Below are 15,185 nucleotides of genomic sequence, written 5' to 3' on the forward strand. Positions count from 1 at the left end.
AGAATACTAGGCCTAGAATCCCTTCACCCTGACATCTTCCTGACTATAATCCAATGATGGGGGATCCCTGATGTTGATCTGTTTGCGTCCAGGTTCAACAAAATCAACAACTTTGTGTTGAGAACAAGGGATCCACTTACATGCGGAACCGATGCATTGACTGATTTATGTGTTCCCTCCTATTCTGCTACCTCGACTAGTCAGTAGTTCTTTTGGCCCAGAACATCTTGATATGCAGAAATAGTAAAGATGACAGTAGGAAACCCTGCCGCCATGTCCAGACCTGCTATAGTAGGGACCAGTGTTCCATCCTACTTTACAAACGCTAAATTTAACAGTTTGACTATTGAAACCCACATTCTAAAGAATCGTGGGCTTTCAGACTCAGTGATGCCTACCTTGATTAATGCAAGGAAGTCAGCTTCCAGAGTCATCTATTATAGAGTCTGGAAGGCATATGTTTCTTGGTGTGAATCCAGGGGTTGGCATCCTAGGAAGTATGTCATAGGTAGAATTCTTGCCTTTCTGCAAATGGGGCTAGAGCTGAAGCTGGCCTTGAGTACTATCAAGGGCCCGGTCTTGGCGGTATCAGTGTTTCAACATCTGCTGGCTTCTCATTCTTTGCTCCAAAGCTTTATACAGGGGGTTAAAGCACCCCTGAATCCTTGAGACTTGAATTTAGTTCTGTTGGCATTACAGGAACAGGCTTTTGAGCCAATACGACAGGTTCCTTTGGTCCTTTGGACTCATGGGGCCACTGGGCAATAGGACATGGGGTGGGGGGTGGAGCACATGGGAACATATGGGGGGGTGGAGCACATGGGGACACGGGGGGGGGGGGGTGGAGTGGGGCACACGGGGGGTGGAGCACACGGCGACGCTGGCGGGGGGGGGACCCAGTGGAGTATCGCAGGCCTTTCTGCGGACATGGGGCCCAGAGACCATACATCTACTCCCCCCCCCGGTAGCCATTTCTTCTGCAAGAAGCGCATCAGAGCTGGCGGCTCTTTCTTGTAAAGAGCCATATTCAGTATTCAATCGTTCACAAGGTTAGAGTGGTATTGCGTCCTCATCCTAGCTTTCTGACGAGGGTGGTTTCAGGTTTTCACCTAAACCAGTATATTGTTTTACCTTCGTTTTTTCCAGAACCCTGTAGGAAGGAAGAAAAGTCATTACGCTTTGGATGTAGTGAGAGCGGTTAAGATCTATTTTGAAAGCGACTGCTCAGATTCTAAAAACAGATGTTTTGCTAGTGTTGCCGGAAGGTCCTAGGAAAGGGCAGGGAGCTGTCTCCTTGAATCATTTACAGTTATTTTTTTATACTTTTGATGAAGATGCGGCAGTCACCTTCTAGTCAGCTCAAATCTCAGCTTGTGGTGAAGCACTTGTCATGCTAACATAGTCATGCGGGACTTTTGTAGCAATCGGTGGATATGTGTGTTTTTACATAATATTTGCAATCATATCACAAATTATTTCAATCCGCTCTGACAGTTGTGCTGATGACACTGCTGGACATCTTCCAATGTTGAAGGGACGCAAGCATGATGTGTCTTTATTTGCTGCATTGTTTCCTTGGTTGACCATTGCATCCTCAGTTACCTGTTGCTTTGCGCTACTTCAAAAGAAGAGCACTTCTTTAAATGCCTGTCTGCTTTGAAATCTTTGTCTAGGAGAGACCTTGTTGATGCAGTATAACTACCTTGTGTCTTGTTGCTGTGCTCAGTCTTGCCCCATGGTGTATGACCTCTGACATGACAGTCTTCTACAACCTTACTTTGGCAACAGATTTTGACTGTTCATCCAGTTTTAAGCCTCCTTGCACAGCGGTTTCTGTTTTTACTTAATGACTGTTTCAACCTACATATGAAATTGATGATCATTAGCACCTGCTTGGTATGATTGGTCAATCATACACCTCACTTTAATCCTACAAATCCTTGGCTTTAAAAAAGTTGCTTTAATTGGCTTTTTCTTCTCGCTCACTTTGCAAATTGATAAACCTAAAATACTTTTATTTATATATATATATATATATATATAAAAATTAAAACCCTTGCTTTACAGCAGGGTTGTTCAGCCAGTGGGCCATATGTGACCCCAGAGTTTGGCATGCGGCCCGGGAATGTCTGTATGGATGGGGGGGGGGGGGTGCCACACAAGCCCAGCAAACATCTGTAGGGGACACTGGGGATGCCTCCCTTCTACCTGTCCACACAGCACATACACAGGCTACATTCACACCGGCGATTAGGGCCGGTACGAATTGTAGTGGCGGTTCCTTCTGCAGCTCTCGCCTATGGTGATCACTGCTGGACGCATTTTGTTTGCATCCCGCAGCGCGACAATCAATGCAGGTAATCACTAGTTATGAAGAGAGCCGCGAATAGGTGCGTCAATTTGTCATAGTGAACAAGGTCAGTGGCCGCACCACCTCGCTGAGAGCCACAGGAGGAACTGCTCATTGGCTATCCCCAAATATCACACAAGTTTTAACACTGCCCTCTTTTTATAATGGGGAAAAAAAAACAAAAAAGCTTTTTTGATATTCTATAAATTATCTACATCGGTGATGGTTAACTTGTGAATCTGACTTTTTTTTTTTTTCCTGCTCATCTGCTATCTTTTAGTGTATTTTATTTGTGGCCCAAGACCATTCCTCCTCTTCCAAAATGGTCTAATAAGGAGGTCAACAAAAAAGAGAAAAGCTATGGGACTTTAAATGAGATCTATGAGGGGTTGGGACTTTAACCACTTGGGATCCGCGCTATTGCCAAATGACGGCATTAGCGCGGACCTACATTTCCGGGACTACGTCTATTGACGTCGTCCCGTGTACGAGCGGCCTGCGCGCCCCCTGAGGGGCGCGCGCGGTGCGCTCTGTGATCGGCGAGTCCATGAGACTCGCCTGATCACCGATCCGTGCAAGGGGTCGATCCCGACCCCTTATCATGTGATCAGCTGTCAGCCAATGACAGCTGATCATGTGATAGAACGGAGCCGGTAATCGGCTATTATTCCTCCTCGCGCTGACAGCGCGAGGAGAAAAAAAAAAGCCGATCACCGGCGGCCGTGATCGGGACATCAGTCCCGATCACGGCCAGCAATACAAGGGACCACCTGCCAGTGCCCACCTGCCTCCCGCAGTGCCATCCTGAATAAAAGTAAGTGTGCCCACAGTGCCACCCACAGTGCCCACAATCTGCCTCAAAGGTGCTGCACCCCAGTGCCGCCCATCAGTGCCCAGCAGTGCCACCTATCAGTGCCCATCAGTCCCATCTATCTGTGGTACCTATCAGTGCCCATCCGTGCCACTTATCCGTGCCACCCATCCGTGCCATCTTATCTGTGCCCATCTTTGCCCATCAGTGCCGCCTTATCTGTGCCCATCGGTGCCGCCTTAACTATGCCTATCAGTGCCCACCATTGCAGCCCATCAGTGCCCACCAGTGCAGCCCATCAGTGCCCACCAGTGCAGCCCATCAGTGCCCACCAATGCAGCCCATCAGTGCCGCCTAATCAGCGCACTTCAATGAAGGAGAAAAATGACCCGTTTGCAAAATTTTATAACAAACTATTAAAACATGATTTTTTTTTTTTTTTTTTTGCATCTTTTTTTGTTTGTTTAGCAAAAAATAAAACTCCGAGCTGTAACTAAATACCACCAAAAGAAAGCTCTATTTGTGGGAAAAAAATGATAAAAATTTCATTTGGGTACAGTGTTGTATGCCCGCGCAATTGTCATTCAAAGTGCATCAGCGCTGAAAGCTGAAAATTGGTCTGGGCAGGAGGGGGGTTTAAGTGCCCAGTAAGCAAGTGGTTAAATGAGGTCTATGAGGGGTTGGGACTTTAAATGAGGTCTATGAGGGGTTGGGACTTTAAATGAAGCATGCACTTTGAAAAATAATTATTCGTAACAAGTTTATTCCATATATTAATGAATAGTAAAAACAAGACACACAGCACTGTGAGTCCAACATTTATTTCATATATACCTATAGAGTCAATACATATATCTACAAGTAGTGAAAAAAACTGCGCTACCCTTAAAAACAAAAAAACTAAAAAGGCTGCAACAAGGTCCACAACAGACCGAAGGGTAAGTGTCATCCAGGATAGCTGTCAGATGCAGTGAATCAACTCAGTACAGTCTCTTGGCAAACCATATGTCCATATGTGAAATTGAATAAACACCTCTGTGATCCACAAACTAAGTGAAAAAATCACCATCGTATGGAAAGCTGCTTACCAGAGGGCAAGCCCAAATCAGCATTCGGATATAACCCAGCCACAGCCTTTAACATCAGGAATGGAAGACTCAGAGGATGCCTCTCACAGGTTGTGCAGGATGGCAAGGCTCTGTCCATAAATCATGCGGTCTGTGGAATCGTACAGCATATGAAAAGAAAGGAGACCATAGCATAATTCCTTAACACAGGAATATTTATTAAAAAATGGTTGTACTTACAAACATTCGTAGATTAAAAAACATGTAGAAAATGCTGGCCGGCACTATAGGAGCCCTTCCTCTTTCAAATGGACACGGTGACGTCACTGCACGCCCTCTAGGCTGACGTTTTTCATCATACGCAAACATTTTCAATTGGGGTAGGGCGATACACTGGCTCACCGCATTAAATAGAACCAAACCTCATTTTGACAGGCAAGGCAATGGCCAAATAGCGCCATGTTGGTTATGGGAACAACTGCCAGTGCCGCAATAGATTGCAGAAATGGCGCTCTAAAATAGAATTCGCACACTAGCTAAAACCATTAAATGGCAAAAACCTAAATAATATAATATAGCAACCCACGACCTAAATAAACTCAAATATAGAGAAAAGCAAATCCTGAATGTCGCACAACCCAAAAACTAGGCTGAACCTGGATCAAGACCCTCGGAGACCATCTGAATTGCAAATAAAGAATATTCTTTAAAAATAGTAAGGATACCACAGAATAATGTGAAAAAAAATCCAATAACAATTACTAAAAGTAATATGAATATTGATATGTAAAAATTGATAAACTACCTTTATTAGATGCAGTAAATTATAAACCAATAATCTGAATATTGGTATATATTCCAATAGTGCCTAATATCAATTAAGAACCAATGCGCTAAATACACACACATAAATGCAAGGCAAAATCACACGTGATGGTTCAATATAAGTAGCTTAAACAGATAACGTAATAAAAGAGAAGTATCTAGTTTGGCATTGGATAGGCCCATTATTGCACATATCTGGATGTTTACTATAAGTAAAAGATGCATCACACAGTATCAGCACACACATTTTCTCTTTCCTGATGCCATGCCCTTACATGCCGCCTCCGCTCCCATGCCTGTTTGACCCCAGTCCACCGTTGGTGATCCTGCCACACCCGAGATCCATGGTTAGCTCTGTAATTATGGGTGAAGGCTCTATATATATATATATATATATATATATATATATATATATATATATATATATATATATATATATATATATATATATATCTATCTCTCACCTCCCCTCAACTTAACTAAAATGCCCTATTTATGTAATCAATCTGACTCATTTATTTATATTTGTTTTATAGGCTTTTGGCCACAATTGCTCCTGATGAGTGGTTATCACCCACGAAACGCGTTGAGCTATGGATGCTATACCTATGCATCTTTTACTTATAATAAACATCCAGATATGTGCAATAATGGGTCTATCAATGCCAGACTAGATACTTAGCTTTTTATTATGTTATTATCTGTTTTTTAAGCTACTTATTTTTAACAATCATGTGTTATTGTGCCTTGCATTTATGTGTGTGTGTACTAGAGCTGGGCAATTTTCTAAAAAAAAAAAAAAAAAAACTTCATGATTCGAATCAAGTTTTTTGATGGACACCGCGCCAGTCCTGAGGAGCTTTCAGGCAGGGGTTTTTAGGAGAGGTCGCCTCGCCTAAAAACTCCTGCCCGCAGCACCTTGGAAGTGGCGCGGTGGTGTAAAAAAATGTAAAAAGATTTGCTTAAAGCGGAGTTCCACCCTAAAGTGGAACTTCCGCTGATCGGGACCCTCCCCCCCCTCCGGTTTTACAATTGGCACCTTTCGGGAGGAGGGGGGTGGAGATACCTGTCAAAGACAGGTATTTACACCCACTTCCGGGCATAGACTCCCGTGGGAGTCTATGCCTCTTCCTGTCCTGCCGCGCTGTCTGCTGGGACACACACGGGTCTCAGAGACAGCGCGGACAATTCCTATTGCGCTGCGCAAATTGCGCATGCACAGTAGGGAACCGGGAAGTAAAGCCGATTCGCTTCACTTCCTGATTACCTCACCTAGAATGGTGGCGGCAGCAGCCGAGAGCCGAGCGAATGATCGGCCTCGGCTGCCGGCATCGCTGGAACCCGGGACAGGTGAGTGTCCATTTATTAAAAGTCAGCAGCTGTAGTATTTATAGCTGCTGGCTTTTAATATTTTTTTTGTAGGTGGAATCCCTCTTTAAATTTTGAATCGATTTGACCTCTCAACTTGATTCAAGATTTAAATCTATTTTTTTCCCCAGCCCTAGTGTGTACATATATGTATTGACTCTAATAAAAAAAAAATATATATATATATATATATATATATATATATATATATATATATATATATTATTAAATTTCGGACTCGCTGTGCGTCTTGTTTTTATTATTCATAAATAAACTTGTTACGAATAATTTTTTAAAGTGCATGCTTCATTTGAAGTCCCAACCCCTCGTGTAGTTTCTTAGGTCAAACGGTTGGACACCCCCTGCTTTTACAGCATTTATTCACACTTGCCTTTTTTTTTCCCCCCCTAAAATTTCACAGAAAAGCACCAAACCTCCTTTTCTGGTGTGCCCTGCTGGCGCTCTTGATGACGACGACTCCTGTGTGTGACTCAATAGCACATTGTGTGCTATAGGGGCAGATGTGCGGGCACGCTCCCGAGCTGTTTCCATAGATACAGCGCATCTTGGCTCCGACCCCTTCTCCCTCATGGGATTTAATGGACAGCAGTAGATGCCAATGGCTTATGAGGAAAGAAACAGCGCATTGCTGCTGCATACAGGCACAGTGATGGCTTGAAATAGGTACATATATGGGGGGGGGGGGGGGCAATACAACTAGGACACGTTTTACCTTTAATGCAGGGAATGTATTAAGGTAAAAAATGCCTTAACCTTTAGAACCACTTTAGGGAATAAGTCATTGGTCCTTAAAGTGGTTGTAAACCCTTTTGGCCTTTTATCTATAGGGAAGCCTAGAATAAGACTGACCTATAGGTAGTGAAAATAGAGAAAATATCTCCTAAATGTGCACTGTTTAGGAGATATTTCACTTGTAGTGTGCTGATGTCATCGTTGGTACATGTGCTGTGTACAAGAAATGGAGCCTGTGGCCCCAGAAGAAAGAGGGGCAAAGATGGACGCGGCCTGCACTGGGGACAGCGTGGGCTTCATTTGCAGGCAAGTGTCATGTAATGGGCTAGTATGCTATGCATATATAATATCTCTATATCCTGTTTCCCCTAAAATAAGACCCAGTGTGATTGTCGGTGATGGCTGCAATAAAAGCCCTACCCCCCAAATAAGCCCTAGTTAAAGTCCTTGTAGGTCTTCTTTTCAGGGTAGGGCTTATTTGGGTGGTAGGGCTTATATTGCAGCCAACACCGACAATCATGCTAGATCTTATTTTAGGGGAAACAGGGCGTGTGTGTGTGTGTGTGTGTGTGTGTGTGTATATATATATATATATATATATATATATATATATATATATATATATATATATATATATATATATATATATATATATATATATATTATAGTGTGTATATATTATACTTTTTCGATGGTCTGCAATGTATTTTGGTAGTTTACACCTATGTAAAAACGTTTTGGTATGAACATTTAAAAATGCAACCTACATAATCACACTAAAAAAACCAGATCAAGTCACAGCTGCAATAATGTAAACCTAGCCTAAATGTCATTGAAATACAAAATACTACTTTATTTTTTGCCTTCTCTGTGATATAGACAATAGGTCCGAAACAAACTGACTTATGCTTTGTTAGAAATATTTCTGATGCCAGAGCAATTTTTTTTTTGCTTAGCCCCTCTACTTGACGCTTGCTTTTACATTCTTTTAGGGTGGTCGCTGAGAGAGAGAAAGTAGTCACATACAGTAGACCTCGCAAATATGTCCACTCGTCCGGGTCTGACCCACCAGAACTAGGATATGTTGACATCAGGACACTTGCAGAAGGAGTTTGCCGCTATGATCTAAATGAGATGGATGTGGCTTGGCTGGAGTTGATAAATGAAGAGTTCAGAGAAATGGGTAATGTTTACTAACCTGCAGCATTGAATACTTGTATACTGAGCAAAAACATATTGGCACAATTGGTTTTGCCTATTATAATGTTCTGGGATGGCAAGTACACCCCCAGCCAAAACTTTCAGTATAGAGCAGGGGGGTTAAAAGCTCTGCACAATTGAAATTGCTTTGTCCACAGTATTTCTACCAATTAGAGAATTGCTTGCAAGGTTTATGCCATGTAGGAGTCCCTAGGTGACAATTGAGGGCAAGAAACCTGCTTGTTGCTCACATAGATTTTTAAGCATGCTGTAATGGGTAGTAGGTGTTATTGCAGACTAACAGATGAAAGTAGCTGGTGGGTTGAAAGCTGAGTTGTTGAAGACAAATCAATTGAGAAAATCGGTCAATTCCTCCATCATGCTAACTGGGAGGATGCAGGAATCCCCACCGCAACCCTGTTTAATTCATTTTTAAAGAGGCAACTGGTTACAGTTAATCTTTAGCATCTTCCACACATCCATAAGACTCCCTATGTACTCAAGACGTCTCCTGTACATCCATGAGCACTGCCTGCAGTTTATCTCCCCTGCTCCCTCCTGTGCACAGCCCCGTGAAACCTGGTGTCTGTAGAAAGATGAGCTCTTAATCCAATGACTGGGAGCCAGTCAGAAGCCTTCCTCATTGAATGATCACTCTGGTAGCCAATCATAGTGAGCATTCAGGGTAACAAATGTAAACCAAAGTAATACACTACCTGTATTATGTCCTCCATTACTAATCTGTGAGTGGAAGCAGCAGCTGACAGAAGAATGTTTGTTGCATGCGCAGTTAACTCTTGACCAGGACATGCTCTTATTTTATTACTTAAAGCAGAAGTACAGCCAAAGCTAATTTGGCTGTACTTTTCTTATGGATCACAGGAGTGCAGTTTGTTTTGCACTCCTGTGACCCATTTTCAGCAGAGAGCGGGTTGAAGTCCGCTCTCTGACATCACCAAAGTCTGTCCAGGCTCTGCATCATCACATCCACGGAGTCAGAATTTACCAGATCCCTGTACAGGCACCCTGCTCAGCCACTGAGCAAACCGCTGAGGGGGCAGAGCAGAGAGCTATGACTGACCGTCACCAGCTCTTTGCTCATAGAGCTGTGAGAACCAAGTGATCAGTCGTGTTTGATCACTCGGTTCTTGCAGTAAATAAAAGAAAATGGAAACTCATACTAATCTTTTAACCTATTAATTTCAACTTGTATAAGCACTATTTAACGGTTTCATCTCCTGCTCCATGTTTCTATTTTAAATAGATTGTTGGGAAAAAATATTATAAAGCACATATATAGTTATCTTTTAAGGGTTTACTGTTTAAAAAAAAAAAAAAATGTGGTTTAGGGTATATCTTTTATTTTAAATCGGTAAGAACTTTAAATTACTGATGCATTATGAAAAAAAAATATTTGCAAAAAAAAAAACAACTCTCATTTGTAAATAACTTTTAACATGCTTTGTACCAAACATGTAATTTTAATTTTACAGTAAATCGAAGACGCAGCAGAATAAAATGTAGGTTTTCCCCACAGTAATGGTACTTGTGTTCAAAAATATAATTCGTTTTTTATTTTTCAGATTTTTACTTGTTTATTCCCCCTAAAAAGCAAATAAATGAGAACAATTCTCAGCACTTTAGGATCACAAGAAAGCCCCGTTTGTCCCCAAAAAAACAATCTATGTATTAGCACTGCACGATTCTGGCCACAATGAGTGACAATTTTTTTGCTTAGAATAAAAATATCACGATTCTTATGACGTAAAATCTTTAACATTATACAAAAAAGGCTAACTTTACTGGTTAGTTTTTTTTTTTTTTTTTTAAATTGCACTTGAAAGACCACTGCGCAAATAGTGTGATATAAAATATTGCAACAACCACCATTTTATTCTCTAGGGTGTCTACTAAAAAATATATATATATATATATATATATATATATATATATATATATATATATATATATATATATATATATATATATATATATACACATATACATGTACAGACCAAAAGTTTTGACACACCTTCTCATTCAAAGAGTTTTCTTTATTTTCATGACTATGAAAATTGTAGATTCACACTGAAGGCATCAAAACTATGAATTAACACGTGGAATTATATACTTAACAAAAAAGTGTGAAACAACTGAAAATATCTTATATTCTAGGTTCTTCAAAGTAGCCACCTTTTTGCTATGATTACTGCTTCACACACTCTTGGCATTCTGTTGATGAGCTTCAAGAGGTAGTTGAAACCTGAAATGGTTTTCACTTCACAGGTGTGCCCTGTCAGGTTTAATAAGTGGGATTTCAAGCCTTATAAATGGGGTTGGGACCATCAGTTGTGTTGTGCAGGAGGTGGATACAGTACACAACTGATAGTCCTACTGAATAGACTGCTAAGTAAAGAAAAACGAGTGGCCATCATTACTTTAAGAAATGAAGGTCAGTCAGTCCGAACAATTGGGAAAACGTTGAAGGTGTCCCCAAGTGCAGTGGAAAATACCATCAAGCACTATTAAGAAATTGGCTCGCATGAGGACCGCCCCAGGAAAGGAAGACCAAGAGTCACCTCTGCTGCAGACGATAAGTTCATCCGAGTCACAAGCCTCATAAATCGCAGGTTAACAGCAGCTCAGATTAGAGAACAGGTCAATGCCACACAGAGTTCTAGCAGCAGACACATCTCTAGAACAACTGTTAAGAGGAGACACTGTGAATCAGGCCTTCATGGTAAAATAGCTGCTAGGAAACCACTGCTGAGGACAGGCAACAAGCAGAAGAGACTCGTTTGGGCTAAAGAACACAAGAAATTGACATTAGACCAGTAGAAATCTGTGCTTTGGTCTGATGAGTCCAAGTTTGAGATCTTTGGTTCCAACCACCGTGTCTTTGTGCGACGCAGAAGAGGTGAACGGATGGACTCTACATGCCTGGTTCCCACCATGAAACATGGAGGAGGTTGTGTGATGGTGTGGGGGTGCTTTGCTGGTGACATTGTTGGAGATTTATTCAAAATTGAAGGCATACTTGAACCAGCATGGCTACCACAGCATCTTGCAGCAGCATGCTATTCCATCCGGTTTGCGTTTAGTTGGACCATCATTTATTTTTCAACAGGACAATGACCCCAAACACACCTCCAGGCTGTGTAAGGGCTATTTGTCCAAGAAGTAGAGTGATGGGGTGCTGCACCAGATGACCTGGCCTCCACAGTCACCGGACCTGAAAGCAATCCAGATGGTTTGGGGTGAGCTGGACCGCAGAGTGAAGGCAAAAGGGCTAACAAGTGCTAAGCATCTCTGGAAACTCCTTCAAGACTGTTGGAAAGCCATTTCAGGTGACTACCTCTTGAAGCTCATCAACAGAATGCCAAGAGTGTGCAGAGCAGTAATCAAAGCAAAAGGTGGCTACTTTGAAGAACCTAGAATATAAGATATTTTCAGTTTCACACTTTTTTTGTTCAGTATATAATTCCACATGTGTTAATTCCTAGTTTAGATGCATTCAGCGTGAATCTACAATTTTCATAGTCATGAAAATAAAGAAAACTCTTTGAATGAAAAGGTGTGTCAAAACTTTTGGTCTGTACTATGTACAGTGCCTTGCGAAAGTATTCGGCCCCCTTGAACTTTTCAGCCTTTTGCCACATTTCAGGCTTCAAACGTAAAGATATAAAATTTTAATTTTTTGTGAAGAATCACCAACAAGTGGGACACAATTGTGAAGTGGAACGAAATCTATTGGATATTTTAAACTTTTTTAGCAAATAAAAAACTGAAAAGTGGTGCGTGCAAAATTATTCGGCCCCTTAACTTTGAGTGCCGCAAACTCACTCCAGAAGTTCAGCGAGGATCTCTGAATGATCCAATGTTGTCCTAAATGACTGATGGTGATAAATAGAATCCACCTGTGTGTAATCGAGTCTCTGTATAAATGCACCTGCTCTGTGATAGTCTCAGGGTTCTGTTGAAAGCGCAGAGAGCATCATGAAGACCAAGGAACACACCAGGCATGTCCGTAATACTGTTGTGGAGAAGTTTAAAGCCGGATTTGGATACAAAAAGATTTCCCAAGCTTTAAACATCCCAAGGAGCACTGTGCAAGCGATCATTTTGAAATGGAAGGAGTATAAGACCACTGCAAATCTACCAAGACCTGGCTGTCCCTCTAAACTTTCAGCTCAGACAAGAAGACTGATCAGAGATGCAGCCAAGAGGCCCATGATCACTCTGGATGAACTACAGCTGAGGTGGGGGAGAGTGTCCATAGGACAACAATCAGTCGTACACTGCACTAATCTGGCCTTTATGGAAGAGTGGCAAGAAGAAAGCCATTTCTCAAAGATATCCATAAAAAGTCTTGTCTAAAGTTTGCCACAAGCCACCTGGGAGACACACCAAACATGTGGAAGAAGGCGCTCTGGTTAGATGAAACCAAAATCGAACTTTTTGCCCACAATGCAAAACGATATGTTTGGCGTAAAAGCAACACAGCTCATCACCCTCAACACACCATCCCCACTGTCAAACATGGTGGTGGCAGCATCATGGTTTGGGCCTGCTTTTCTTCAGCAGGGACAGGGAAGATGGTTAAAATTGAGGGGAAGATGGATGCAGCCAAATACAGGACCATTCTGGATGAAAACCTGTTGGAGTCTGCAAAAGACCTGAAACTGGGATGGAGATTTATCTTCCAACAAGACAATGATCCCAAACATACAGCAAAATCTACAAAGCAATGGCTCACAAATAAACGTATCCAGGTATTAGAATGGCCAAATCAAAGTCCAGACCTGAATCCAATCGAGAATCTGTGGAAAGAGCTGAAAACTGCTGTTCACAAACGCTCTCCATCCAACCTCACTGAGCTAGAGCTGTTTTGCAAGGAAGAATGGGCAAGAATTTCAGTCTCTCGATGTGCAAAACTGATAGAGACATACCCCAAGCGACTTGCAGCTGTAATCGCAGCAAAAGGTGGCTCTACAAAGTATTAACGCAAGGGGGCCGAATAATTTTGCACTCCCCACTTTTTCATTTTTTTTATTAGTTAAAGTTTCAAAAATCCAATAGATTTCGTTCAACTTCACAATTGTGTCCCACTTGTTGGTGATCCTTCACAAAAAATAAAAATTTTATATCTTTGTTTGAAGCCTGAAATGTGGCATAAGGTTGAAAAGTTTAGTTCAAGGGGGGCCGAATACTTTCGCAAGGCACTGTGTGTGTGTGTGTGTGTGTGTGTGTGTGTGTGTGTGTGTGTGTATATATATATATATGTGTGTGTGGGGGGGTTCCGAGTAATTTTCTAACAAAAAAAAAATTATTTTTAACTTGAAACCAACAAATGTCAGAAAAGGGTTTAGTGTTTAAGTGGTTAAACTTTTTTTCACTTACAAAGTCTATTCCATTGACAAATTGTCACAATGTTAATACTTGTGTTCAACTGATAAAGAATGTTTTGATTCTTGGCAGACTGTACAGTTTTTCTTTCTTTTGATGGCTGTGGCTTCAGAAGAGCAGAGAGAATTCTTTGCATAGATTCTTGACGATTAATTGTGCAACTCTACTATGTATGAATTCTTTATCATCAGTATTATTCACGATTTATATAGCGCCAGCAGTTTACGCAGCACTTTACAATGTATAGGGGGTGTACAACACAATTACAGTACAGTTCAATATAAAAGGTACGGGAGGGCCCTGCTCGTAGAGCTTACATTCTAAAGGGAGGGGGTGGTGGTAGAAAAGGTAATGGCTGCAGAGAATGATTTGTTGGGGGTGGCTCGGGGACAGTTAGGTGGCTGTGGCATAGGCTTCCCTGATTAAATTCGTTTTCAGGGATCTCCTAAAAGTGGACTGGGTAGTGGCTGATCGGACATGCTGGGGCAGGGAGTTCCAGAGGATGTGAGAGGCTCTGGAGAAGTCCTGAAGCCGAGCCTGGGAGGAGGTAACAAAGGGAGCTAGGGGAGCAGGAGGAGTGGAGGGGATGATTTGGGCGATATCTGCAGATGAGTTTGGTGATGTAGATGGGGGCGATGTTGTGAATGGCCTTGTATGTTATGGTTGGCATTTTGAATTTTACGTGGTGGGGTAGGGGAAGCCAGCAGTCATGGATCGGTTGGTGAGGTGTATTAGTCTAGCAGCAGAAGTCATAATAGACAGAAGGGGGGATGGCTTGCTTAAGGGTAGGCCATTAAGGAGAGAGTTGCCGTAGTCAAGGCGGGGTAATAATCAAGGATTGAATAAGTTCCTTTGTGGTGTCATTAGTCAGGAAGGGTCGAATTCTGAAGATGTTGCAGAGTTTAAGGCAGGATTTAGACAGTGATTGGGTATGGAGGCTGAAGTAGATGTCTGAGTCAAGGATTACACCCAGGACCCTGGCATGCGTGGAGGGACCAATGGTTGTGTTGATAATTAATGGTGAAGTTACAGGGGGGTGACCGTGAAGGAGCAAATATAACACGAATGAGATCCGTGAGGAGATTGAGGGGGCGAGTTGAGGTGTGGAGAGATAGATTTGGGTGTCGTCGGCATAGAGGTGGTATCGGAAGCCATTGGTGGTTATTAACTGGCCCATGGAAGATGTATAGCACGAGAATAGGAGAGGCCCGAGGACATCAACAGAAAGAGGGAGTGGAGGAGGTGGAGTTGTAAGTGACACTGAGGAGAACCAGAATAAAGCAGAATCATGGAGGCCAAGGGAGTGAAATTTGCTGAGGAGAAGCAAGTGGTCAACTGTGTCAAAGGCAGCAGAGGGGTCTAAAAGTATAAGTATGTAGTAGTGCTCATTGGTTTTAGTAGTTAG

The 15,185-nt window shown here is 42.1% G+C and overlaps 1 protein-coding gene across 5 annotated transcripts in view; it reads left to right on the forward strand.

Moving 5' to 3' along the window:
• The window catches only part of JADE1 (jade family PHD finger 1), a 155,467-nt gene that overhangs the window by 95,068 nt on the left and 45,214 nt on the right, over positions 1-15,185 (forward strand). For all 5 annotated transcript variants that reach the window (XM_077476896.1, XM_077476892.1, XM_077476895.1 and 2 more), the window contains one exon: positions 8,167-8,357. In XM_077476896.1, coding sequence (XP_077333022.1) covers positions 8,167-8,357 — 191 coding nt within the window. The remainder of the gene's footprint in view (positions 1-8,166; positions 8,358-15,185) is intronic.

The sequence above is a fragment of the Lithobates pipiens genome, unplaced genomic scaffold (genome assembly GCF_037356315.1).
Source record: "Lithobates pipiens isolate NorthernLeopardFrog02 unplaced genomic scaffold, aLitPip1_a1.2 Scaffold_13, whole genome shotgun sequence".
NCBI lineage: Eukaryota > Metazoa > Chordata > Amphibia > Anura > Ranidae > Lithobates > Lithobates pipiens.